We start from the raw sequence: 27,138 nt of genomic DNA, 5'->3' as shown, positions 1-27,138 counted from the left end.
GGGGGGGGGGGGGACAGGCGCAGGTTCCTCTTTGCTGCTTCGATTCTGTAACAAGCATGTGAGATTTCTACAAACACAATAAAGCAATCGCTGAGAACAAAATACACTGTAAGAACACACAAATGCATGATCACCCATACACTGCTCAGTCAGGGCTGGCAGCTCATTGCACCCAGAGGGAAAGGGTCTCAGGAGCTCATTTGAAATGCAAGGAGACAGGCCCTACCGACCCCTCCAGTGCCTGGGCCAGGCAGGGTCCTATGGGGCCAGCCGCTCCAATCCTAACTGGCCCAGTTTCCTCACCCCAAGGCCAGCTGTCTCCAGTCTGCCTGCCGACCTTGGCACCAATTTCTAGATGCTTGACAGAACACTGACCAACAAGGTGCAATGAACAAATGGGCCCAAATGTTCATCCTAACCGTGGTCTAAGTCCTTAGGAAATCAGCGAGACACCTCCGGACTGCCACGCTCTGGTGACCTCAAACCCAAAACCCTTTTTGAGACTCATCGAAGGACATTCTGCCACAGAGCCTTGGACATGGAAGGTGTACACCGCCAGCAGGGGCCAACTCCAAAAACTACCAAAAAACTGTTAAAGAATTAATGCCTACAAGGGAAGAGGAGGTTGTGGGAAAGCACGCATTACAGTGGAGATCTACTGCAAAGCTCACTTTAACTAAATGAGCTGTGTGAAGGCCTGCAGCCCAGGAAAAGGCGCTGGGGCCAGCAGCACGCTGGGAAGAGCAGAGGTGGTGACCGAAATTCTCACTCTTGCCACCAGGAGTGTGGGGTGAGCAAGAAGCCAGCCACCAAGCCAAGGGAGGGGAGGCCCAGCTAAGAGCCCACTGGAAGGTGCCAAGGCCCCATCCTCCTCTACATTACAGTGAGGAAAGCTACAGGAAAGACTGGCAGCTTGCAGCCTCCTGAGCGCTGCCCAAGGAAGGCCTCCCCTGTTGTGGCTTTTTTAACCTTTTACCAATGCCAGGCAGGGACCAGGCAAACACTCTGTCCTGAGATGTAGTAACTCATTTAATACTCACAGCCATGCTATAACGGAGATATTATCCTCATCCTCACTTTACAGATGACAGAAAGGACGTTACTCTCTGGGACTGCTTTGGTACATACTTAGTATTTTTCGGAATTAGTTGTTAACATTGCAGAATCAGGAGTTTTAGAGAGAAGTACAAGCTTCTTCTGACTGCTCTTTTAGAAGTCAGCTCTCACCACATGGCAACCTGAGCTTCCACACATGGCAGGAAGGCCCTGGCACGGGCCATAACCACTCACCGGGGCAAAGCTATGCCAAACCCATGGTTTTCAAACTTTATTTTGCCACAGAACCCCAACCCAGTACGGCAAGCCACGTCAGTCAAAGAGGGGCCAGGCGGGCTCTGCAGCCTCCCAGCCCTCTGGCCCACGCCCCTCCTGGCAGTCCTGGGGACACCACGAGATGCCTCTGGACACATTTTTCCTCTGTATGAGGAAATCCATTCACAAAACACGGTCAAAGGCTCACCAGCAATCCACGTAGCCGGAACTTGCCCTCCTCGTCCGTCACGGTGTCCTCTCCGTAAATGCTACAGTCCTTCTGTCCCATGGCTTCGACCGCCACACCCTGCTCCGGTTCCCCATTCAGAGAAGACACAGTGCCATAGCAACTGGTGTGACAAGAGAAGAAATGGAACAGGGTACTCTCGGGGTTTTCCCAGGCACACAAAGGACTGAAGACAGTGTCCTGTGTCCCCAGTTACAGCATGAACCTGCTCCTGCTGGGTGAGATCACACAGCTGTGCCTAGGCCACGTGCAAACCCAGCCTTCTTGCCTGCAGGACAAGCTGTTTCCAGTTTCTTTTCTCATACATTTTGAGGGATTCTCCAGAAAATTTTGATTTAAAAGGCTAAACTTTATATTCTTGCTGATCTTTAAAATGAAGCACTCATTAGCATGACAATAACTCAAGAGGACTTTTCACTTCATGAAAATGGTCCATTATCGTAACCCAAACTTTCTGATGACTCTCCATCTACAGTGCTTTTGTATGTATGCACACACGCACACAGACATGTGTGTGTACAGATACAGAGGCCTGCAGGTACCTACATGCCCATCTGTGCATGGCTAATATGTATCTATCTGCAGCATTATTTGCATTCCCTGACTCCAGCAGTATCCAGAAAAACTGGCAACACTGGAGGCCTCCCAAGGGAGTATCGATAGCTGGGAGGCAACACCCGTAGGAAACTTTACGCTGTGTACTCTTTTCAGCATTCTGAAGTTGTGTCCACGTGAATGTATTTCTCCCTTTCACAATTTAATCAAGCTTAACGTTTTTTTAAAAAGTGAAATTGCTAAGCAACTTAACAGGCTTGCTCTGGCCAGGATCAGAATAGGAAACTGGTGACTGAGCACCAGGCTAAGATAGTAACAGGCAAAATTCTGACCTCACGCTCACGACTCCCCTCCTCCCACATCCCATCGGTGAAGCCTAAGGCGCATTTCTAAAGAAGAGAGCCAGAGTGTGAGTCCACCAGCCCAGAGAGAAGCAGAGAGGAAGGGCCCACCTGTAGGCTGTCCGGTACCCAGTGATGGTGATCCTCAGGTTCTGTCCCTCTTGCACCTCGATCATCTGAGAGGATGGCTCAAACCGGAACTCCTTCATCATGGGCTTGAAGTAGTACTGGCCAGGGCTCTGCAGGACAAGCACACACAAGCCAGAGGCGGCCATGTTAGGGCAGCCATGTTAGGGCAGATGAAAGGCAGGATGGATCCAGTCACGATCCCAGAGCTCAGGGCCTTGTGGACAGACAGAAATGGTAAACCCATCTCTACCACCAATGGTTACAGAAGCATGAAGCATCCTGGCAAGCACAGTACAACTCTAGCAATGGCAGCTCACACTACTGTGTGCCTGCAATAAATCTGTGAGGCAGAGTCACATCAGAATGCTATTAACGAGCAAACTGGCTTGACACAGCTCGCTCGGCAAGTAAGCAGCGAGGGATGACCTGAAGTTGGGTGTACATCGTTGTAAAGACAACCTCCCCGTTCCCATGACTAACACGATGGCCAACGAAGGCCCACTGCCTCGATCCCCGCCAGAGGACGATATCCTCAACGCACAACGCATGCCATCCTCCCACCCACCACGCAAACCACTCTTTGCAGAAGAAACACAAGCTAACCGCACCAAGGGACTCCGCATTACAAACAACAGTTACACAAAGGGATGCTGTGACCAGGGCAATTAATGACACTGCCATGGTGACGAGTGGGTAACCACAACACAGGAATGTGGAAAGGGACATGAATCAGCAGCATGAAGAAGTGCTAGCGAGAGCGATACTAATTAGTCGTGGCCCCCTCAGACGTTGAAACCATGCCATGGTGGCCTTCCGTTCTCACTGGGTCAAGCAAAGCTCAAGTCACGCCTCAGTCTGTGTCCGGGCTACCTTGAGGGGAAGACAGGAGGGCAGTAAATTACCAGGTTTGAGAACGTCAGAATGCCGTTGTCCTGAGTCAAGAGGTTGGAACGAAACACACCCCCACTGAGGGATAGGAGGACCCCAGGGAGGGGCTGGTCATCTTCAGCTTTAATCTGGGGATGAGAAAGCGAGACCACAGTGATGTCAGTCACAAGAGACATTTTACGGGCCAGAAGGTCACTGGGTTTTTTATTTTTGGTGGTGTGCAGAACTGAAGTATACCGCAGCCTGCTCTTGCCTTTCACCGTCATTCGTGGGGTAGGGAATACTTATTATTCTTCCTCCTCACAAGGGACGAATGTTAGCCGACTGCTGTGAAAGGTTCCAGAACTCTTTCTTCACTCACACAGATTTCGTCAAGGTTATGAATGTGGATATATTGGCAAATTTACCGGAGGGGAAGGAGATGCAACAAAAATCGTATGCTGCACACGCTCTCCTCCTCAGCGACTGCTCCTAGCTTTCCTCTCCTACCAGCACACAGCTCTGCCTTGCTGTTTCTAAACCACTGCCAAACACACCCAAAGAGGGGTCAGCAATCCACAGCGGGCTGCCAATGCTGGCAGTGCAGAAGCAGAGACAACCAGAATGTCCCCAAACATACATTTCTGTGCTTATGTCTTCTTTCCTGAACAGTTCGTCCCTAGAAATTCTTAGATATGTGTACTTGAAATTCAGAAAGATACTACTGAATCATATTTCAAAGAGGCTGTACCACTTACAGCCATCTAAGTTCCCTATGCTAACACACAGGCCCCAAAATATGGACATGGACTGAGTTACTGCAAACTCACCCCAAACGGTGCTCCACTGGTACCCGCTGGGCATGTCCTCAGGGACTCTGGAGCCCACGTCTTCAGTGCTACTTAATCACTGCATTACTCCCAGGAACTGCCTACCTATGTCCTTTGCTCACTATTTTTTTCCAATGGGGCTATCTTTTTCTCAATGATTTTAGGAGTTCCTGGTAAACCAGGGATATTATTGATGGTACAAACAATTCTTCCCAGCCTGCACATCTTTTAGTCTGGTTTAAAATATATTCAGCAACATCAAATTTTAAATTTTCATGTGATATAAGACATCACTCTTTTCCTCTGGCTGGCAGTTTATAAATATTCACTTAAAGATTTCCAGACTCACTGTGTACAATGCGTGGCACGTTTCTGCCCTAGAAGGACCAGCCGACAAAAGACAGACATCAGACACCACCACAGAAACATTCTGCATCCTTCCATATGGAACAATTAAGGAGGACGGCTTCAAACGCTTTCTGGAACGTGCATGACCATGAGAAAGCCAACACTTTTCCACATATGCTGAGTGAAAGAAGCCAGACCAAAGACAAGTACATCGTGTACGATTCCATTGATGTAAACACCCTAGACAAGGCAAACTAACCAGCAGAGGCTGACAGCAGGTGACAGCAGCAGAGAAAGACTACCAGGGCCCAGAGGAACCTTCAGAAGTGATGGCTGTGCTCACTATTTTGACGGGGATGGTAGTTGTGGTGTAGTCACATGTAGGGGCTGTCAACTAGACAGCTACTGTGCAGTTATCATAGGCTCACTGCACCCCAGAGAAGCAGCCTTCTGAAAACACAGCGTTACCTCGAAGCTCACGCCAGCCAAGGCATAAGCCTTAAAGTCTCCGATAGTTCCCTCCACCGCAGTCAACACGTAGCCCTCCTTCTGCGAGGTCACAGTGTACTCCAGGTCACTGTGCAGGGGGCCGACGCTGAGTGACAGAAAGCAAAATGCTGTGTAGCTGTTCTGACCCCAATCCTGGGGAAAGCATCACCTTCCCCCACGAAGCATAGCTCCTCAGCTTCTTCAGGGGCTCCCAGTGGTCCGGGCATGGGTGCCTTACTTGAGGCCTTACCTGTAGGCACCTTTGTCATCAGTAAAGACCGTGATCAGAGGTGAACTTGCTCCCTTCTCACTGATGACGATCTCAACTCCTTCCAACTCTGGGTGGATCTGGCCTTCCAGGAACAAGCCTGCCTTTCCGTGGATCTCAATCAGCTTCCCTGGGCAGCTTTCTAGAAAGGGAAGAATAGTCACAACCACGGGCCTGAGCTGCAAAGGGAGGGAAAGAAGCCAGTGTGAAGTTGCCCCTGGAAGAGGACCAGAGGACCAGAGGACCCAGAACTGAGTCATTAGATATGAGGCACCAGCTCCAAAAGAGGTTGGTCCCCACATGCATCCGAGGCCCCTCTCCACTCCTGAAATGCCCTGCTCAGCAGCCAACAACCTAGCAGAAGAACCCAGAATGGGCTGGGTGTTCACCGCACCTCAGCCTTGGTTCTCACAAGGCCACACATAAGGGGTGAAGCCCTAGAGCAGCCCAACTTCCACCCCAACGGTGAAGACCGCTACCAGATGTCTTGCTTCCAACACACCAGACTCCCAAACAAGAATCTCACAAACACCTATGATCTACCAAACCTGTAAGACTGGACAAAGTGGCCTGGAGGTATAGCCCAGTGGTACAGCACTTGCCTCACATGTGTGAGGCCCTGGCTTCAATCCCCAGTACCACAAGAAAAGAAAGTCCTCAGCCATCAGTTGCAATCATTCCTAGAGACTCTCAACCACACCCTGCCAAAGAACAGAAAGCCTATAAACAGTTCAGACAACGAAAAGCTATTCTCAAATTTCAGCAACTCGTGGATTTGCTTTCATCTACATCCAAGGAAACCAAGTCCTTCCAGGAAAGATCACTGCAACTGCAGTAACCAAAGTCACCATGCATGCGTCCATCCCTTCCTCAAACAGTAGCATCTAAGTGCAAGAGGGTCTTGGGGCTTAGACACAGCCACACTGCAGCAACACACGAGCCGTCTTTTCATGCAGCAGAGGCAAGCGCAGGAGTGACACTTGCTCAGAGTGGACACGTACCTCCGCTGACCACAGCTTCCATGGAAGGGGGATAGAAGAGCAGCTCCTTAGACGAGGGCGTCACGGTGATCTTCTCTCCAGACCTACAAGGGTGGAACACCTCAGTCTGGCCGATCTATCCCCGCAGAACTTTATACCCTAACTGCAGCATCCCCAGAGGATGCTGCAAAGGAAAGCAAGACAGCACTTACCGGGCCCAGTAGGAAAAATCGTAAGAGAAGGGGCCTCGCAGCTCATCCACCATCTCCTGCCCGGGTGGCTTGGTCCTTCCTTCCCCACCCTCTTCTTTGCCACTCTTCTCCCGCTCCTGCCTTCGACTCTCGATCTCCGCCAGCTGCTGCTCCCTCCGCAGTTCCTGCACAGACTTCAGAGGGCCCAGCACCAAGGCTGGTTCGCTGTCGATGGATGACCTGGAAAAGCAGAGGCAGCCGTGGGACCCAGCTGCACGTCCTTCTAGTCGGTGGGAATTTGACATTGCTATGTGCAGTGACTTGAGTAAAAACTGCACACCTGCTAATGACATGCTCATGATGGTCTTCTGTTTTAAAAACACTTACAGTTTAACAAGAAATAAAAACAACTCCTCAGTGCCGTGGTAGAACTGGGCTAGGACAGAGTACCCCTGATTTTGCGATGAGCCAATCAGAACATTCCACACAGGCCAGGGCTCTCTGCCCACCACCCTACTGCTCTCATCCACCTATTCCGAGAATCCACTGGACGAGAGAACCAGGGACGCTCTGGCACTGAGGACACAGCACTCAAGGAAACTGACAACCTCCCTGACCCCGTGGAATTCACCTCCTAGTGTGAAGGGCAGATGCTAACCAGAAAAATAACAACAGAGGGCAATGATAAGCATGACGGAAAAAGTAACTCAGTATGGGAAGACGGAGGGTTGGGAAGGCTTGGACTTTGGATTTTACACTGGGCGGCATGGGAAGCCACTGGACCTTTAGGAGGAGAAGGATTTGGTCTCTACCATAAAGGAACAACACACTTTTATGAGGTAACTCTGGATGGGGAGGTCAGATGGAAACAAATCTGAAATCTGGAGAGCTACTGTGGGGAGCTGCACCACAGTGTGACAGTGTCGCGTTAGGGTATAAAGTCAGGGGTTTGCTAGGTACGGGGTGCAAGTGACACAGGACCAAGTAACAATGGAGCTGCCACCTCGGAGGGAGGTAACACTACAGAGCAGGTCTGTGAAGGGTGACAACCAATAGTCTGGGTTAAGCCCTGCTAAGAACGGGATCCTCAGAAAGGCTCCAAGAGGCTGTGTCCAGCCACAAGTCGCAGTTTCTACCACCACCAGCTCGGGCACACGGCAAAAACACCCTCCTGAAGCTTCCAAAGTTAACTCCGTGAAGAGGTAAACAAGGCAACAGAGAGTCGGTACTGGGAATAACACAGCTTTCTAGCCAGCCCAGTAACTCATGCTTTCCAAGCAGGAGCCCAGCACTGGACACTGGTCCAGCAGCAGGCACCATGCCGGACCCACTAAAGACACTTAACAAGTCCTTCTGTCCCAAACCCGCCTCCCCATTGGTCCGGTCCCTTTGGTCAGAAACCACAAAGGACATTCTTGACTTTTCTCCCTCCTGACCCTGGCCACAGTGTCACATCCTTTCAACTCAGCCTCCTCAACGTCCCCCTGACCCGCACGCTGCTCTGTACTCCACTGTTGCTGGGTTTGCCAAGAGACTGGCTGCACAGACGGGGCTGGTGGAAGCCGTGACACTGCTCACTGGGCTCTCCATCTTCCCCAACCCCACTCCTGGGCCTCTTCTGTCTGTTCTCTCCTCAGCAGCCAGGGGAAACGTTTTGGAACAAAAAGTCACCCATGTGTTTAAAACATGGCCATGTGACAAAGACCCTCAACAAGGCCTGGACCCTACCAACCTACCCCTCCTGCATGCCCTCAGCCCAAGGTCCAATTCAAAGCAGTCAGCATAACTGAATTTCGGGTTCTGTGTCTGTCTCTTCAGGAGACAGTAAACTTCATGAGGGCAGGGCAGTGGCCTACTGGGCCCAGCACCTATGCCCCTAATCGCCCTGAAGGTTCCCAATAGTACTTCCTTCATTCATGACAGATGGACACAGCAGTGGTGACAGAAAGACGGAGAGATAGCTGCAAAGGCAGCTTAACTAAAGCAAGGAGGGAGCAAGTTACTCAGCGTTCCATTCTGTTCGACAAAGACAGTCACGCTGCCAAAACTCTGATTTCCCAAGAAAACCAGGGTGTCAGAAGAACCTCACCACACCCCAGAAAATGGGCTCAGAAGCAACATGCACATGAACATGACCCTCAGAGAGGAACTGCTTTCCAAACGCTTTCTCTCTCCCAACCTTTCTTATGTCCAGTGCCACCTCTGTTTTAAAGGCTTCCAAGGAAAGGTCCAGAGGAAGACAATTAAAAAAAAAAACATTGTTAAAACACTTGCAATACAATGAACAAACCCTGGAGATTTTCCCTTAGCAAAAAAGTATAAAGACTTCACAAAGCAATTTAAGACACAAAACCAAGCTGTCAGATGGCTCTTCCTCAGCCACAGTTAATTCTTGAATCATAAAAGAGATCCAGGCTGCTGTGAATTTATGGCTGCGTTGTATAGGCATAAGAGAGGGAAGGCCATTTGTACAAACACCTAGAGATAAGAAATCAGAAATCATTTTCCAGAAGTCTTCAGAGAACTCCTCAGGCCTGGTCTGCCACCTCCCACTCTTGGTCTACCAAGCGACACTTGTCTTACTTGATAGTCACAGTGACATCCATCATTTTGTCGGTGGTGAGCGTTCCAAGGACATGGTGGCGAATGGCTGTCAACGTCAAGATACTGGGTGAAGAGCTGTAAATCAAGAGAAGTGGGAAAATCCGCTAGCAGTGAAACCTATCATTCTCCAGCAGCCGCTAGGGGGACCTTCCCCACCCTGAGATACATGTGGGAAATGGCTCTGAGTTGGGGATGAAATAACTCTGGAACTCCATACAAGTCTCTCAAAAGGTCAACTAATTCTAGACCCCAAAACGTCACCTTTCCAGTTCCACACACATCTGTAAAAGTATAAATAAACACGGCCAGCTCGAGCTGAGATAGCCCCATCAGTGAGGGCTAAAGATCCAACAAGATTATATTTAAGGTACTTTACAAACACGGTCTTCCATCCTGAGTTTACAGAACTCTTCAGGAGGCAAATCTACCTCCATTTCTGCAGTAATTTATCTAAGTTCCTCAATCCCTTATTCAGAAATTCATGCTAATGCCTAATCTTGCCTCTTCCAGAAAAAAAAAAAAAGTTCCCCTGTCCTCAGAAGTAAATGAAGAGAGGATTACTCGCCCTGGTCCACCAAATGCCAGCAATGCCACAAAGTAGTCAATGCCCAGACTTACGTGTCATAGGTGTAGAAGGCCTGCTCAAACCGGTGGCAGGAGCGAGGGGTCACTTTGTACACACCTATGGACAGGACATCAGAAGTGATTTTTGGAGAACGCTGTCTACCACATTAATCAATTCCAACATTTAAAATCTAAAGGCAGCTCCTATTTGAAAACTCAAACATATCTCAGACTGGTGATAAAAGAAGCAGAAAAATCAGGCAGACAGCTCTTTTGCTGCCTGTGACAACATCTTACCAATGACCCATCCACTTCCTAGCCCACTAAAAGCATGAACTTTCCATTTCCTGTAATACACAACTCACAGTAGTTCCACCTGCAGAGCCACGCTAACACACACATACCCAAGGAGGAACAAAACACAGACTTTTCCTCCACAGACACGGGACAGTTAATGGGTGGGGACATGGCACCAGCAGCCTCCTGCACCTCACACGTGTGTGTGTGTTCACACCTGGGTGCAGAAGTGTGAGGCAGAGGGTCAAATTGAACACGTCACCAACAGCGAGGGGTGCTGGCGTTATTTTCTGGTGTGACCAGCATGTCGCTAAAGCAGGCCTTCTGATTTAATTTTTTTTAAAGCAAAACAAGTTTAGACTTTAATAAAAAATGTTAGGGTTTCCAAGAGAAATTTTACAGAATTGCCTGTTTCAAATGTCTTTTCTCATTCTGCTCTTGGAAGTTGGAGACAAGGCCGGAGTTGAAACACCTGTAAGTTTGCATACTGGTATCTTTTCTCCCAGTGCAGAATCTTCCTTTCTCAATATTCCTAAGGAGTTATTTGTTCTTTACAATAAACAAACCCCACCTCCATCCCTACATTTCCCCTACTCTTCCCTGCTTGTTTTTGTGCTGGCTGCAGCAGGCCAGCTGTGGTTTTTCTCTTGCCATGACAACTTCTAATTGTTGTGTACGGTGTGTTCAGAGTTAGATAACTCCTCATATAAACAAACTAACTGTCCAGAGCAGCTGTTATAAATCAACCCAATATTTATAATATGAGAGAGAGGGAGAGAGCGAATGAGAGACAGACAGACAGACACAGAGGGAGAGAACATTTTTCCCCCTCCGAATTAGACTGAGAATTTTTCTTCTTAAGATGCTGTTAGGGCCAGGGATGTGGCTCAGTGGGGCCATGCCTGCCTGGCAAGTGCAAGGTACTGAGTTCGATCCCTGGTACCAAAAAAAAAAAACAAAGATGCTGTTAAAGACCCAAAAGATAACCACACTGAATTCTTCCTGTAAATATTCCTAAAAAGGAGCAGGGAGCAGCAGAAGGTCCAGAAATCATGAAGCAGGTGGAGAAAACATTTATACACTGCCAGGCCACAGAGTGATACTCAGATCAGGGGCATGTTAGGCTGGGGATTTAGCTCAGTGGTTCTGTTGCCTGCCTTACAAGTGCAAGGTCCTAAGTTCAATTCCCTAGTACCAAAAAACAAAAAATCAGGGGCATGTTTCCTTGCTTGCTAGAGGAATACAGTCAATTTCAGAAAAAGCAAAGTACAATGTATTCCCCTAAATGAGGGGAGTATTTCCCCCAAAATGTGAGATTAGTTCAAACCACCCCTGCGGTTTTATTCACACTGAGCAGGCCACACTGCCGTTCCCACCAGTGAAGAGGACTAGCTTTTTCCTTCATTTTGTTATCTTGTTCAACAAATGTGGACAGTGCTCCTGTCCCAGCCCAGGACCACGCCAGGGTGGCACACGTGGGCAGTGAAACAGCTGTGATCCTGCCTTCATAGGATCTAACATCTGCAGAGACAGAGGTGTCCCATTGTCACTGACACATCAACCAAGCCAGGTGCACTAAGGGAACAGGGCCCAGCGCTGCGATCAGGAAGGTGACAAGGGAGGCTTAAGGGACACTAGAGGACCAACCCTGCCTGGGAGAGCAATGTGGAACCGTGAACTAACTGTGAGAAAGCCCAGCAGGTGTGGAGCAGCGTGGCACGGTGGGAGGGCAGGCACCTGTGCACACCCTGGCTGGTTGTTCTGTGACCAAGGAAATTGTTCTTCCTCCCTAGAAAACAGATGCTGATTACCTGTAAGCGGGGCAATGTCCAACCTTGGGCAATGACTCAACTGACTCAGATTCCTTTTGTAGCCAGGAGTGACCATGGGACACATGCTGGCACTGAGGCATACAGGAAGCTTCCTGGAAGAGGGGGCACAAGGATCACAAGATCGAGTTGAGGCTGGGTAACTTAGTAACTGAGTGAAACCCTATCTCAAAAGATAAAAAGGTCTGGGGATGTAGCTCAGTGGGAAGGCCCTTGGTTGGGTACTCAGTACCACCAAGAACAAGGAGAAGGAGGACAGACAGGCTGGAGTGGAGAGTGGTATTCAGGGCTAAGTCACATGAGAGCTCAAAGCCAAGGCAAGGATTTTGCATTTTAGAGAACCAAGAGGAGCCACCGACTTACGCTCCAGGAAAATGCAACGTAAAAGCAGAGTGAGGTGCCACTTCCCATCGACCAAGAGGACTATCGTCACAAAGCCAGCAATGACAAGTGTCAGCAAGGAAGTGGAAAAACAGAAACCCTCGTGAGCTGCTGGTGAGAATAACAAATGATACAGCGTCTTCAGAAGCCCAAGTGTAGCTTTTCAAAAATTACACATAAACTTATGGTATGATCCTACAATTCCATTCCTACATATTCAAATAGGAAAAACAAAAACATACAGACACAAAAATCTGCACAAGAATGTTCACAAAAACATTACTTATAATAGTCCAAAAAACAGAAACAAGCCAAACATCCACCCACTGGTGAATGCACACACAGAGAACGTCATATGACCCCATTCTGGACACTAACTGGCAACAACGAACAAGCTCCGTGTGCATGTCACACGTGGACAAACTGCAGCACATGCTAAATGCACAGTGCCAGACAGAACACCAGTACTGTATGATATTACTGAAATACCAGTCACTATTTACATGAAAGGTCCACAAAAGGCAGATCCACAGGGACAGGAAGTTAGTGGCTGCCCATGGCTGGGAACAGGGTCAGCTGTCAACAGGAACACAGGACCTTCCTGGAGGTGACAATAATGTCCTAAAACTGGACAGCAGTGATGGCTGTGCAACCTGGTCCATTTACGAAAAAGTACTGCACGCCTTACATGGAGGAATTTTTGTTTCTTTTTTTTGTGGCGCTAGAGAGTCAACCCAAGCAGGGCCTCACCTATGCTCCGTAAGTGCTCCACCTCTGAGCCACGTCCCTAGCCCCCAAATGGATGAATTTTATGGCCTGCAGACTCTATCTCAATAAAATTAAAAAGGAGAGCAAGAACATTGCAGAATTTTAAGATGAGAGATGATTCAATTTCAAAAAGATCATATGAACATTAATTTCAAAAAGTACAGATTTTATATATTACTAATAAATGAATTTTATACGCTGGGGATAAAAAAAAAAAAAACACAAAGAAAGATGACCCTGAAGCGAGATCCACTGGTCAGGAGTATACACTTCTGCAAGTGAAAGGGCCCCGTGGTCTCTGTCTGACTCAAAGGCTGGAAAGCAGGAACAGCCTCCAACACCGCCCTCTCCACAGGTCTGAGTGTGGGACACAGAACACAACCCACGCTGACAGCTTGACGCCAACAGGATGAAGACAGGAAAAATGCCTTCACGACCAGCCTCGGTGCCTCCCCGTTCTTCTGACTTGTGGCACAGAGATCCTTCCAGACTTACCAGGCTTGGACAGGCAAAAGCGGTTGACGCCTTTGGAGAGGTTGTAAATCCCCACGTTCTCAGGTCCATTTCCATCCTGATAAAACTCCTGAGGGGCCAGAGCCAACACAGGGAAGACGAGACACCATGGTGATTAATAATATTTCTGTTTCCGGACCAGTCATCTGTTTTGCCCATTAATCATCTGAGCTGTTGGATGCCATACGAAAATTAAAAACCTTCAAAAACTCCCAACACAAACATGTTTGTTTCATTCCATCAGCTAATATTTATTGAGCACCTGCTATGTGACAGACACAAGGCTGGGCCTTGGGAGACACTGGCACGGCTCCTGTTCTCGGTGGGCTTCCCTTTTATTTCAGGAAATCAGACAATCGATGTGTCAACAAATAAATTAGTGATTTCAGCTAGAAGAAGTAGCACCAAGAAGAACATAAACAGGGAAGAGGACAAAGAAAGAACACTGTGAAGGGTCACTGAGCATCTAGGTGCAGGGTCGCCTTCTCCTGAGCAGGCAGCAGTGGGGATGCAGCGCTAAGGATGGAACACAAACAGCCGGCATTTCTGGAAAGGACGCAGCGCTCCTGGCAGAGGGGCCAGAATGTGCAAAGGCCCAGAGGAGGGAGTGGTGTGGTGTAGACTGGAAAAGGCCATTGTGGCCAGGCCTTGAGAGCAAGCCGAGAGGGGCCAGGAGTGAAGTGGGAGCTAGGCCACTGTTAGGAATATGGATCTTAATCTATGGAAAGCAGAACTCCACTAAAGGGTTGAAGAAAAAGAAGCTCTACCACTTATTTTCAACTCAATATTAATTGGCCCATTTCCTGCACTAAGGCAGTTAGTTTGTCTGGTGTTTCTGGCAGCCAGAGCAGCAGACTGGCAATAGAAAGCAGGCGCAATTCTTCCCGTGTCTATCACAGGCCATCGTTTACTTACCATTTGCCTCAGGTTCTCTATTGGGCTCTGACAATGACATCTGCCACTGCTTGACATCCACAGTTACATAAAACTCCTACGTGAACTACACAGACACTTGCCTTTTCTGGGATCCATTCAGCAGACCATCAGGCCATACGGCCAGTGAGAGAACAGCTCTATTCTCTGCCCTAGAATCGGTATTCCGGAGAAACTCCCTCGGGTGCACCTCTTACTAAACAACAGGAGTAAGTGTGAAACACTAACAGGTTCACAGAAACCTCCCTGCTACTGCAAAGCCGGCTGTGTGCGCCCATGGTTAGAGGAGCAAACTGTGGCTCAGAACGGTCAGTGGACTCGCTGACGCACAAAAGCAGCGCGGCTTACACACCAACAGACTTCCAAATTGTCCGACTCAATGTGGGGCCAAGCCAAGGACATCCCTAAACACAGGCACCTGTCCACTAAGGAATCTTAAATCCTCCCTGAGTGTGCCTTCCCTAGCAGGTGGGTCAATCAAGGGGTAGACAAGGAGCTCCGATTTGGCCACGATTATAATCCTCACGGCAGTTCCTCTGCCACACTGAGCGTGTCTCTGCAAGAGCCACACGTACCAGAGTGATGGCGTGAGAGAGGGAGCACCGCAGCATGTAGCCCGTCTGCCGGAACTCCACGGCCAGCACGTCATCGTCCAGCACCTCCACCTCCAGACTCTTGTTCCTCCAGCACCAGTCCTCATGCATGATGCTGACTGCAGAGCCAAACACGGACACCAGCATTGGGCACAGAGCACACCGACGACACCCCACCGGGATGTCCTATTTCTTTGAATTCTTTTCGTGTCCCGTATTTTTAATGAGCATATGTGTGGCCGGGCGTGGTGGCGCACACGTCATCCCGGCACTTGGGAGGTGAGGCAGGAGGATCGACTCACCAGCCTGGGATACACGTGAGTTCAAGGTCAGCCTGAACTACATAGCGAGACCTTGTCTCAAAAGACCAAAGACAACAACAATAAAAAGCATATGTGCGCACATACGTATACAGATACACACATACTGCTATCTGGCAATGCTCCAAAGAGGTTACTGTGTACTACAAATTGGCCATTAACATCACCAACAAAGAAATCCAACTGGGCCAGAAAAATCGGGCTACAAATAAGATATTCAGAGGTCAGCAGGAGTCGTCTGTAAATACTTTTGGGTATTTTCTTTTTTTAAAATAGGGTCTCTACATTACCCAAGCTGGCCTTGAGCTCCTGCCTCAGCTTCCTGAGTATCTGAGCCACACCTCCTTATTTTCAGTTTGAGGTCATAGACTGTAGACCTTGACTATTCTATTCTGCTACTGAAGCTCATTAGCGGCTACAGTGAATACAGAAACAACAGGGGTGGCAATATTCTCAGGAAACTGTTTATAAAAACAGGCAATCAGTCCTTGTGCAGCAGTTTGTCCTTCCTGGATGCAGAAGTCCACTTTATAAGCTATTCACTGATAGCAGCTCTAAGCTGATCTTGTGGTTTGTTTTTTTTTCTTTTTTTTTGGTACTGGGGACTGAACTCGGGACCTTGTGCTTGAGAGGCAGGTGGCAGCGCCACTGAGGTAAATCCCCGGGCCCTGAGCTGAGCTTTGAAAAAGTGTAAGCCCAGGCAAGAGCGGCTTTGTGGGAAGGGTCGGAGAAAGGGAGCTCCCACTGGCAGGTAGGCCCTGCTGCTGACCGGGCCCTGTGCAAGGGGCTTCACAAGCTCTATTCCAATCAGGCTTCAGTTCTGCAGAAAGGCAGTGTTATTCCCAGATGAGAAAACTGAGACTCAGGGATCAGGTCACTTGCCAATGGCACACAGGAGCAAGGGTGGACACACGAATGGAATTATGTCACATTCCTTTCTGGTGTTTAGAAATGAGAAGGCTTATTTCAGAGCGCCTTCTCCAAAGGAGATGGAGGAGGACAAAAGGCTCAGAAACAGTACATGGACTGGCCGAAGCACAGGAGCACTGTGGTTTACACACCACTAGCATCTAAATCACCCATCAGTTCACGGGGCCACCAGGACTACACGACGCACGTTCATGGTCTCGGGCATGGAAGAGCCCCGCAGGGAAAGGCACGCGCCTTCCATCCAGACATAACCGGAGAGCTGAGCTGTGCAAAGCTTGTGGGCAGGAGTGCTGCGCTCAGTGCTTACTTTTGTACTTTCCCGGGAGCACGCTGTCAAACGTGAAAGTCATGGAATTGACCTTGCCGGAGAGCTGGAGGCTGCGCTTCTCGCCCTGGCGGCTCAGGGACTGCAGGGTCACCAGCAGGTCACCGCAGGTGTCTGTAGGGGAAGGACAGGAGGCCGCACGTGAATGGAGCCCCAAGCACAGCACAGGCTGCTCGGCTAAGGCTCGCCGTCCCCGGCCCCCCAGGCAGCGCTCGCCCGCGGGGCTCCTTCAGAGCTAAGGCGCACTGACCTGACTCCAGGCAGTGTTCTGTGCAACTGGCACATAATGGAAGCACAAGAGAAAAAGGGGGCCCACCGCACACCCCTGCTGGAGCCAGAGGAAAGCAACACCGACCGAGGACGTTCCGAGACAGGAGGAAGTAGGGTGACAATTACACAGCACCAACAGCAGGCGGAAGGAACAGAGGTGCTGAGACAGAAGAGACCCCACACAGACCCGGGCCCCACGACATGGCCCTCTGTGTGCCAGGCATTTCCCCGGGCTAACTCACTCACTCCATCCTCACAACTCTGTGAAGCAGCCACTGCCATTATCTCCGTATCACAGACGTGGGGTCCAAAAGCCCCGGGAGGTTAAGCACCTTCACCCAGTAGCACAGCTGGGGATGAAGTCCCAGGAATCGGGCTCCAGAGTCTGTGCTCTTGACCACTGCTACGCTGCCTCTTAACCAAGTCGTTAAAAACCTCCTCCCATTTCACAGAGGAAAAACTGAGGCTGACAGTCTCGGCACTGGTAAGACAAGAGCTAGGACTGAAACCGGAAGGAGGAGTGGGGAAAACTTATGGGCTCTTCTGAAAACCCAAGCCCAAATACTCAGGACAATGTCTGGGCGACCATTGTGGCAGTAACTCAGAAAGCACCTACTGGAACATGCCGGGCATAGCCTCAAAACCCCTGCAGGATGCCATTCGCCTTTAACACTACCCAAGGGGAAACGCTCGCCCCAGTCCCACCCTAACCACCCTTTTCTTTGAAACCATCTGTTCTTGCTTTCCACCCGACATCTTACCCAAACAAGAGACTTTCCCAGAAACGGACGCCAAGAACTGCACAAAGGCCACGTCCATCACAGGCCTGTCAGTCACAGTGAGGGGAAACGTCTGGGGCTTCAACAGCAGGCCGGCTCTGGTCTCAGCCTCGGGGACCACCACCTACAGAAACACAGGCAGCGACCTGATATCCACCTAGGCCCGAGGCTGGCAGACTGTAAAGAACAAAGGTTCCTTTCCGGGCCCAGCCGTATCATCAAAATAAATTCACAAGCAATCTGAGTAAGAAAACACACTTCCACTCAGAGGTGAAAAACAGCCTTCAACCATTCCCTGGGTATGACAGAAAGTGTATCTAGTTAACTCCACAAAGGCACACAGGGCTCACACGGTCCCCTGCCCTTTCCCTGGCTTCAGGTCTCTGACAGCGTGATCTATGAACTTGGAGACACCATGCAGATGACTTCTTGGTAGGATTCAGTCACTTTCTTCTTCTCTGCAACTTTCCCAGGCCAAGAAGGGCGGGCAGATAGTGGTCACCTACTACATCTGTAGTAAAGAAGACATTACAGAGCTGCCCTTCCCGGGAAAGTCCTTCACCACGCTTCCAACGGGGCTCCCAAAGGCTTGTCAATGGGGCACCTTCATGCAAAGCTGACTGATATCTAAGAAGGGCAGCTGTCAACCCATCATACACTGTTGTATGAGAGCAGGGCCGCTCTCCTGCCCTGTGCCCCCCGCAGGCAAGGATCCCACTCTGCCCCAGAAGGGAGCAGTCTTAGAGGAACCTTCTCGCCCTACCCGCTGCCCTGCTTTGCTCTTCCCCAGAGAGGAGCAGCAGCCGCTGACTGGATGAACGAGAGCCTGCAATCCACAGAGACATAGTATCGCACAGTGGGCAGCGCCACCGCATTGGACGGCTCAGTAGCTGACCTCCAGTTGTCCTGCCACCCGCTCACATGGTGCAAAAGTGCCCAGGCCTTCTCCCTGGCACTGGGGCAACAGGCAAGGGGCTCCCTGGCTTCCCTGCCTGCCTGGAGGGACAGCTCACATGGGGTCTGCCCAGGTGCCCTCCATCCAGGGCAAGGTAAGAAAGGGGAAGCTCTGTCTTGGCCTAGGGTCCTAGAAGCCATGCAGTGCGGAAGTTTTTGAGCCGCCATTAATAAGGAGCTCATTTTGATGACCTCTTAGACTCAGGCATACTCTGCAGCAGCAAGGAGCCCGAGAAGGTGGAAGTGTGATTGGCAGCCTCATCCGAGCCTTTGCAAACAGCATGACTAAGAAAGAAGCCTGTGGCATTATTTTTGAGCTGGATGTCTGTCTGTTCCACTTACTGTGAGGTACAGGAATGTGAAGAATGAAAAATAAGACACAGGGAATTGAAATACTTCTCCTCGGGCCCTACTTTGACTTCATAACCCTTTTGAAAATCACTGCTTTTCCTCAAATATTTTAAATAAAACAAAACTCATCGTACCTGAACTTTATAGGTCCCCGGTTTTGCTTTAAAGCAAAATGATCCATGAGCATCTGTCTCCACGGTGACCAAAGACTTGTCCTTGTCTTGAGACGAGAGGACCACTTTGTATTTACTCATCTGCTTGGCGGTGTCCGGAAAGCGGGTGATTGACACCTCACCACAGACGCTGAACCTGCAAGAAGACCATTCGCTCCAGCATGAGAACTCAATTACAGCCAGAGAGGCGCTTGGCAACCTCAGCACACATCCCTCTTCCAGCCTTTGTGTCTCTGACAGTAGTTCAATCTGACCGAAGAGACAGGACGCAGCCCAAGTGACTTCTGCTTTAACGAGCAACCTTCAGAAAGGAGTGGACCTCTTTCTACAGAACAGGGGCCAGTGGTGGAACTGTCTGTGTGTTCTGCGTGACACCCAATTTCCCCCACTGCAGAAGCAATTTTCAGAAAATCTGCAGATAATAAAAATGTTTCAGGTAATGAGACTATGGACAGGGGAAAAGGCTGGGACTGAGAATGTGAGCTGGGCCTTACAAACCAGAGTTGTAAGCTGCCTGCAAAACAGTGGCATTACCCAGCCCATAAAACAAGCAGGGTTCCCAAAAAACCTTGAGATTAGGTATAATGAGTGTATAAAAGCAAAGTAAGAGATGTGCACAGAAAGGGTAACGCAGAGCTAAAACTGAACTCCTTAGGAGCTAGGAGTCACAAAAGCAACTTATAATTGGAGAGCCCTATTAGTAATAGGTAATGACTCAGACTTGAGAACCCAGGTGAACACATGGAAGGGGCTGCAAAGCACCCCTGAGAAATGCAGGAAAGAAACATCTGCCTGCTAATAAAGACCAAAAAGACCATCATCCTCAGCGCATGGTTTTCCTTCTCGGGCAGCTGACGTGGAACAGTGTAATAATAACCACAGTTGGAGGCCACTTGTCTCTTTAACTCACTAAAGGTTTTATTTTCTAATCTTAAATAATCATTTCAGATAAAAATTGGTTGCTCCTTCTGACAGGAAGATAATAAAGAAATCAGAGTCTGACAATTACAGGACACACTAAGTGCTGGAACAACCACTCTGCCCCAAATGGAAAATAATGAAAAGATGAATAAAATAGTAGATAGCTGTGAAATGAAATTCAGTAAAAAGCAAAAGAACGGTCATCTTGTTCCAGCTCATTCTCCATGGCAGGGGTCAACAAACCACAGCCTGCAGGCCACACTGGGTCCCCCACATGCTGTATGGACCTCAAGACAAGAATGCGTTTATACTCTGAAGGAGTTAAAAGAGGGGGGAAAATCATGTCTGATTTCATGATATGTAAACATGACATGAAATGCACAGTTTAGGACCCACGGGAACCCAGCCACATCTCTTCATTTACAAATTGTTATAGTGGCTTTTGTCAGAGACTATATCGTCCATAAACCTCAATAGATTACCTGGCTCTTGACTTTAAAAAGTTCGCCAGCTGCAATACGGATAAAGGTCTGCACTCACATCCTTTGAGAATAAGAGGACAGGAACAGAACATCGGCGGAATCTTCCATAAAAAGTTCGCCAGCTGCAATACGGATGAAAGGTCTGCACTCACATCCTTTGAGAATAAGAGGACAGGAACAGAACATCGGCGGAATCTTCCTAAGGACACTGCACTGTCTTACTGTGTGTGCCTGTCAGGGGACACCTCTCCATATCTGCTCCCAGTCACAGCTCTGAGTCTTACTGAACTGTAAATATTTGATCCATCGGACCTACTTTTAGCTCATATTCTCAGAGAGAAGCATCCAGGTTCTCCAAACCTCAAATGTCTATTGATTTTTCATTTGGAAAAACAAACTAAGAAGCTGGTAGGAGAGAGTTCAATTATTCTGATATCCTTAAAAATTGATTTGTCTCAAAAAACCCTTTTAACGGGGTTTAATATATTTGGACAAAATCCAGTAACGTTGGTACATATTGAAATAACCATAATATCATAATTATTTGGACAGAAGTAAACATGTGCTTTTTAAGTAAATTGAGAAATAATTAAAAAAAAAAAAGAAAAACAGTAAGAAAAACCAACATATTAAAAAGGCATGTGGGCTGGGGATTTAGCTCAGTGGTTCCTTGCAAGCACAAGGATCGGAGTTCGATCCCCAGTACCAAAAAAATTAATAAATAAAATAAAATAAAAAGGCATATGTGCTATGTTGACCCCCCTCACCTCCTACTAAAACAAACCAACCAAAAATAGTAAGTGAACAGTGTCACTTTTCTTTCTTTAATCCAAATAGTTCACTTTAAAAATGAAAATAAAGAGATATATTCCCCCACCTTCTTCATGACAGCATCTGACCCAGAGAACCACCTGCTCCTCACCCCTCCCGACAGCACCCCGAACTCCTCCGACACATATCTGCCCCAGACAGCTGCTACAGCCTATCTGGGTCAGCACTTACATCCCAGCACCCCTCTGGTCCCTTCCTCATCCAACAGCCAAGAAAAAAAAGTTAAAAAAAAAAAATTAAATACCAAGATCCATATCACTGACAACTTAACAGCTCCTCCAGCACTGAGGAGGCAAAGCCACCTGCAGGCACGGCCACATCCACCTGGCTCCTGCCCTGGCCCCCTGCCTCCATCTCACGGCCTGCCCTGCCTAGAAACCCTTATTAACCCTGCTGAGCCCCAAGGTCGTCACAGCCCAGAGGCCGTGCACAGCTCCCAGCCGAGCAGAGCCCAGAGCACCCACCTCTTCCCTGCACCACTCTTATCATCATCCATGACCTTAGTGCATCTCTCCAGTAAGATGAAGCCCTGTCTTTCTAAAATTGGTTTGGTTCCTTGTCATCTTCCTAACACTTATCACAGTGCCTTGCCCACAGTAGCTACTCTAAGATGTTTATAAAAGGGAGGGCATTCTTAAATCCAAGAATTACTTCTGGAGGGTGACTGGCTTCCTCATCTCCCGCTGACCACTGAACCAGCCCCCTGACCCTGACTTCCACCCATCTATAGAAAACAGTCACCGAGCCCTCCTTGGTGACCAAGCCGATAGGCTGGGTTTTTGCAGGGCTCAGCTCCAACTTCCTAGTTGGATACTAAAACTTTCTACCTCTGATGACTACCCCCCCAGTCCTCCCTGGACCATCCCGTAAGTTGCTGGCACTCCACTTTGGTTTACTGCTCTAATTCTCCTGGCTTTTACCTATCCAAGGTTCTGGCTGCCACCTATGGCCCAATCTACAGGACTTACAATCCATCCAAGCACCAAGCGTCAGAGAGCTCCACCTAGTGGCCCTACAGATCCACATGGCCCAAACTGAACTGTGTCACGTAACTGGTTCCTCTTTCATCCACAGCCCAGCCATTCCACCTGTCGCTCTGGGAACCCCTAAATCTTTCCAATATGTCCTGGCCTTGTCACCAGTTTTCAGGCCCCTACACCCTGGTCAGTCCCCTTCAAAGCCACCCTGCCCCATGCCCCCAGAATTACCCTCTTGCTCTGGTTTGGAGATGGCCTGAGTGTGTCCTCCACAGCTTCATGTGTTCAAATCTAAGCCCAGTAAGAGGAATTAAGCAGGTGGAAAGCGAACCCCGCTATGGTAGCTAAGGTGGAGCCTTTGGTCGGTGGTTAGGATTTTGATCAGGTCACCAGGATACAGGCCCATGATGGAATCCTGGTGGCTTTATAAAGAAGGACAGGGCAGAAGAGACAGGCAGACACACGCATGAGCTCCCTCTCTCTGGCCAAAGGATGCCTTCGCTACACTATTTCAGCACTCTGACACCAAGAAAGCCATCACTATATTGCAGCCCCTCAACCTCACCTCACACCTCAGAACCTGGGGCAGAACCTGGGGCCAGTATGAAACTCTTCTTCGTTAACTCACTGTCTGGGCTATTGTGTTACTTGCAACAGAAAATGGAAAATCAGAAGTCAAATGCTCAAAACCTTTCCTTGCTCCATGGTCCCTGGAAGAGATGGTCTCTGTGTTCCTATGGGGCACAAAAGGGCCACAATCTGTCCCCTCAGCCTTTCTAGCCTGCACCTGCCCTGCACACGCCTATCCATACCTGATGCTTTGGGACAGCACTGCTTTGCTCAGGCCGCCCCTCTGCAGTAGGTCCTACCCTCTCCTTCTAAGCTAGGGACATGGAACCCCCGCCACTGTCAAAAAGAGACAGCAGCATCCCTGCTCAGCAGACTCCATGCAGCGGTGAGAAAGACCCAAGACCCGACTCCAGGTCAGGCTGCACAACGTTGCTTCAGGTGTAAAACGGCATGAACTCAGGCACAGGAGTCCCCATGTTTACAACTCGACACTGCGTGGCAGCAAGAACTATGCCGAGGACCAGAAGCATCTTCCAACACACTATGTGTGGCTGCTAACCAGATCGTCTTCCAAGGACCTCAAGGAATAGGCAAAGAAAGGTCTCAGACGCGAAGACCAGGTGAGAGATTTTTCTCTAACTTACCAAACCCATTTTAACTTCGAAGCAAGGGAAATTTCTTCTACGCAAGTACCTTTTTAAAGTCAGTAACTTAAGTCTGTAAGATTTCGGCACTAATCTTTCCAGGGAGGCCACCTGGATTCCTTGCTAGATGCTGAAGAGTGGATGCGGACCCTCAGCAGGAACACACAGTCAGACGTGGGTGCGGGGTGATATCCTACCCAGCATGCCCACAGAAACAAGGCGTACCCTGTGGCGATGATATCCGCCAGCTGTGGGGTGTTCGGTGCAATTTTGATGGTGACTGTTTCAAAGGACAGGTGCTCTTTCTGGGCATGGATGGTGTACGTCCCTGTTGTGATGTTCTCCAGGCGGAAGGAGCCGTCAGCTTTCGTTCTGACTATGAAGCAAACATGCGAACAAAAGATGAGCCAAAGCCCACTGCGACTGCGCACCCTAACGTGCACATAGGAACGCAAGAGAGCAAGACAACGTTCTCGTAATCATGGAGACACTGCTCCTCTCCACTGCTCCCTAGGACTCAGAAGCAGCCCTGTCCAGAGGCCGGGAGCCAAGGCGACCGCTCACCTTTGATCTGGTTGTTCAGTGTGACCACCGCCTCGGGGACACCTTCTCCTTCAGGCCCGTTCAGGACCCTCCCAGTGACAGAGAATCCCATGACGTGGAACACCGGCTAGGGGGTGATGGACAGAAGAAGGCGCTCAAGAACCTGGGCGTGCAACTGCTTGCTCTCACTGCCGCCTCCCTGGCCAGAGCCCCCTCACTTTCCCGGGGTCTGTCTTCCCTGCTCACTCCTGACAACATACTTGTCTGCGGAGCAGCTGAACGGGGAAGATCTGCAGGCTCACGGCCCTTGGTGGGCCCCGCCTTCCTCTCATCACCGAGCAACTGCTCGCTCTCACTGCCACCTCCCTGGCCAGAGCCCCCTCACTTTCCCGGGGTCTGTCTTCCCTGCTCACTCCTGACACATACTTGTCTGCGGAGAAGCTGAACGGGGAAGATCTGCAGGCTCACGGCCCTTGGTGGGCCCCGCCTTCCTCTCATCACCGAAGCATCACACTTAACGTCTGCTCACCCTCCGGCACCAGCCCGTCCTTGGTTCCTCCTCTTCAAGGTCCAACTGCCCACTTCCGACTGCCCGATCACAGGCCCCACCTGGACCCACCGGCCCACAGCCTGGGATTCACCTCACTGCAGCAGTGTCCTGCTCACCGTGAGCACCATGCCTTGGCTCTCTCCAGAGGCCCTGCACTCCAGCCACCCTGACCTTTGCTCCCTCAAGGGTCAGAGACCAGAGAATTAAGGCTGTGAGCACAGAGGAGAGAGGCCACACTCAGCGGCGACTGCACAGCAAGGAAAAGCAGAGAAAGCTGAGGTCAAGTTGTTTCCCAGACTGTGTAGTCATGGACATCGGAGAGCAGATGAACCGTGTGTCACCGGCACTGCTTGTGCCCTGTTTGAGTGAATAAAAGTGAGGTGAGCCAAAGGCCGGGGGCTCCTCTGCCTAACAGAGAGAGGCACAAGCCCCCTGGCTGCCCCTGGGTTAAGCTGACTCTGAGTCTCTCCGGCATTCATCCTCATTTGCTTCTGGGTCAGGGAGGAACAGAGTAGTGGGTGTAGGTGCCGGAGCAAGGCCAGCTGGAGAGGCGGCTACAGGTGGCGCCCACTGTGAGGCTGGGACCCGGGCTCGCCTACACTCAAGATCACTGCTTTATTTCATCCCCTGCATCAAAATTACGGCCATCAGAAAAGTCCTTGTTTGAGTTGTTGGCCTGTCGCCCTCTTCCTAGAATGTAAGCGGCACGAAGACGGGGCCTTTCCTGCCTTGGTTACCTGGTACACAGTAGACACTCAATAAATGCCACCCTAAAGGAAGGCATACATGCGTGCACGTGACAATATCTGAAAGGAAGCTTTAAGAAAACAAAATGGCTCTTTTTATTCAGGTGGCTCTTCTCAGTCCTCCCACGGTCCCATGGTTCATCTGCTTCCTTGTCCACTTGTTAATTCCCATGTGCTCAACACAAGTGTTCTCACCAGGTACTTCCACGTATCGGGGCTGAGTCACAGGTCAGGAGAGCAGTAAGGAACGAGACAACTCACTCGGTTCCGGGCCTCACTGAACCCTTGCGCCCTTGCCCCTTGAAACCCGTTCACCACTGGAAACGCGTGTGACGTGACCTGGGAGAGTCTTTCCCCTCCCACCGGCCCACCCTTCCCAGCCCTGAGGTGAGGTGGCTGCATCTTCTCCACTCCCAGCCCCTCCCGCATGCGGGGACATTAAGATGTTTTCCTGCATCGTAGAAAGCAGTCGGCTCCCCGCGGAGCATGTGCCCTAAAAGCAGCTCCTCCAAGTGCTATTTTAACACTACTTTTTCTCAATGTAGCATTAAAAGGAAACCGCGAAAACATAATTTTTTTCAATAACTCTAACACTGGGTGGTCTATTTAGGAAAGACTGAGATTTTCTTTTGGGATTTGCTCTATCTGGCGAATTTTCTACAGTAACTATTTTCTACTTCCGTAATTAAAGACAATGTGAGTGGGATGAAAATGACATTTGCGGTCTATTTTAGGGCCTCGGGAGCTTATCAGGCCACCTGTCACTGCATCCACTCCTGTCACCAGGGCCCCAGTTCTGCCCGCACTCAGCGGGCTCACTGCAATGGCTTCCTCGCATGTCCCCAGCTTCTACCTGGCCTCCTACAAACTCTTGTCACAACTATCTACAGCTCGGAATCTTCTGGGAGCAGCAATTCTCACCAGAGTAATAGGCTAAGTGGCCCAGCGCTGCCCATTCTGCCTCATCACCTCTGACCCTCTCTCCTCCTTCCCTCCACACTAGTTACCCCAGTCTTCTTGGGATGCCCCTCATATCCCAGGTGTACTCCAGCCTCAGGACCTTTGCACTTACCATTCCTTGTGCTAACACTTTTCCCACTGATGTAAGTGCAGTTCACCTGTTTTGCCCCTTCAGGCCCCTGCTCACTTGTCACCTTCACCATGAGGGCTTTCCAAGAACACCGTACATGAGCCGAAGCCCTCACTCCACCCTGAACTTCATGCCTCCTTTCTTGCTTTATTTTTCCAGAGAATACTTCTCACCTTCTAACCCACTGTCTAATTTATCTACACATACACTCTTTCCATCATTAGACCACGAGCTCCTCAAGGACAGGAATTTTGACTCTTTTGACCAGTGCCACATGCCCAGCCCTGGGACAAGACCTGAAATGCGCACGGGGGACCCCATACATTCAGTCTCACGGAGAGAAGCAGCTCTAACAAGGGCTCCAGCTCCCCAGACTGTAGGCGCTGTGTAACAGACATAAGGCACCTCATGAACCCCAAGCTAAGCTAGAATCCAGGGCAAGATTCCATGTTCCCCAAAGGCCCTTCTAGACAAAAGGTGTTTGCAGCACCTGTGCCCAAGGACGGGAGCTGCAGCACCTGACCCCTGAGCACGGTGAGGTCTCACCTCAATGCTCAGGCTGTCGTGCCCCACCGTGAAGTCAAGTCGGGAAGGCGCAACATCAAAGGTGATCCTCTCCCCTCGGTAGAATGGGATCTGCAAGG

At 49.8% G+C, this 27,138-nt stretch overlaps 1 protein-coding gene across 1 annotated transcript in view; it reads right to left on the bottom strand.

Annotated features, from left to right (window-relative positions):
- LOC104852954 (nodal modulator 1) overlaps window positions 1-27,138 on the bottom strand; it is a 49,995-nt gene that overhangs the window by 8,789 nt on the left and 14,068 nt on the right. Inside the window, exons 9-25 of the mRNA XM_033758740.1 lie at window positions 27,041-27,130; window positions 24,130-24,235; window positions 23,791-23,941; window positions 19,102-19,276; window positions 17,645-17,786; window positions 16,596-16,727; window positions 15,021-15,157; window positions 13,495-13,582; window positions 9,779-9,842; window positions 9,140-9,235; window positions 6,578-6,796; window positions 6,387-6,469; window positions 5,368-5,527; window positions 5,097-5,223; window positions 3,486-3,599; window positions 2,566-2,693; window positions 1,520-1,661 (exon numbers count right to left, since the gene is read on the bottom strand). Of these exons, the coding sequence (XP_033614631.1) occupies window positions 1,520-1,661; window positions 2,566-2,693; window positions 3,486-3,599; window positions 5,097-5,223; window positions 5,368-5,527; window positions 6,387-6,469; window positions 6,578-6,796; window positions 9,140-9,235; window positions 9,779-9,842; window positions 13,495-13,582; window positions 15,021-15,157; window positions 16,596-16,727; window positions 17,645-17,786; window positions 19,102-19,276; window positions 23,791-23,941; window positions 24,130-24,235; window positions 27,041-27,130 (2,154 nt within the window). The remainder of the gene's footprint in view (window positions 1-1,519; window positions 1,662-2,565; window positions 2,694-3,485; window positions 3,600-5,096; window positions 5,224-5,367; window positions 5,528-6,386; window positions 6,470-6,577; window positions 6,797-9,139; window positions 9,236-9,778; window positions 9,843-13,494; window positions 13,583-15,020; window positions 15,158-16,595; window positions 16,728-17,644; window positions 17,787-19,101; window positions 19,277-23,790; window positions 23,942-24,129; window positions 24,236-27,040; window positions 27,131-27,138) is intronic.

The sequence above is a fragment of the Fukomys damarensis genome, unplaced genomic scaffold (assembly GCF_012274545.1).
Source record: "Fukomys damarensis isolate Sample0158 unplaced genomic scaffold, DMR_v1.0_HiC HiC_scaffold_34, whole genome shotgun sequence".
In the NCBI taxonomy this organism is placed as follows: domain Eukaryota; kingdom Metazoa; phylum Chordata; class Mammalia; order Rodentia; family Bathyergidae; genus Fukomys; species Fukomys damarensis.
The sequence above is the reverse complement of the archived record's forward strand: the minus strand, read 5'-3'. Positions and strand labels throughout refer to the sequence as shown.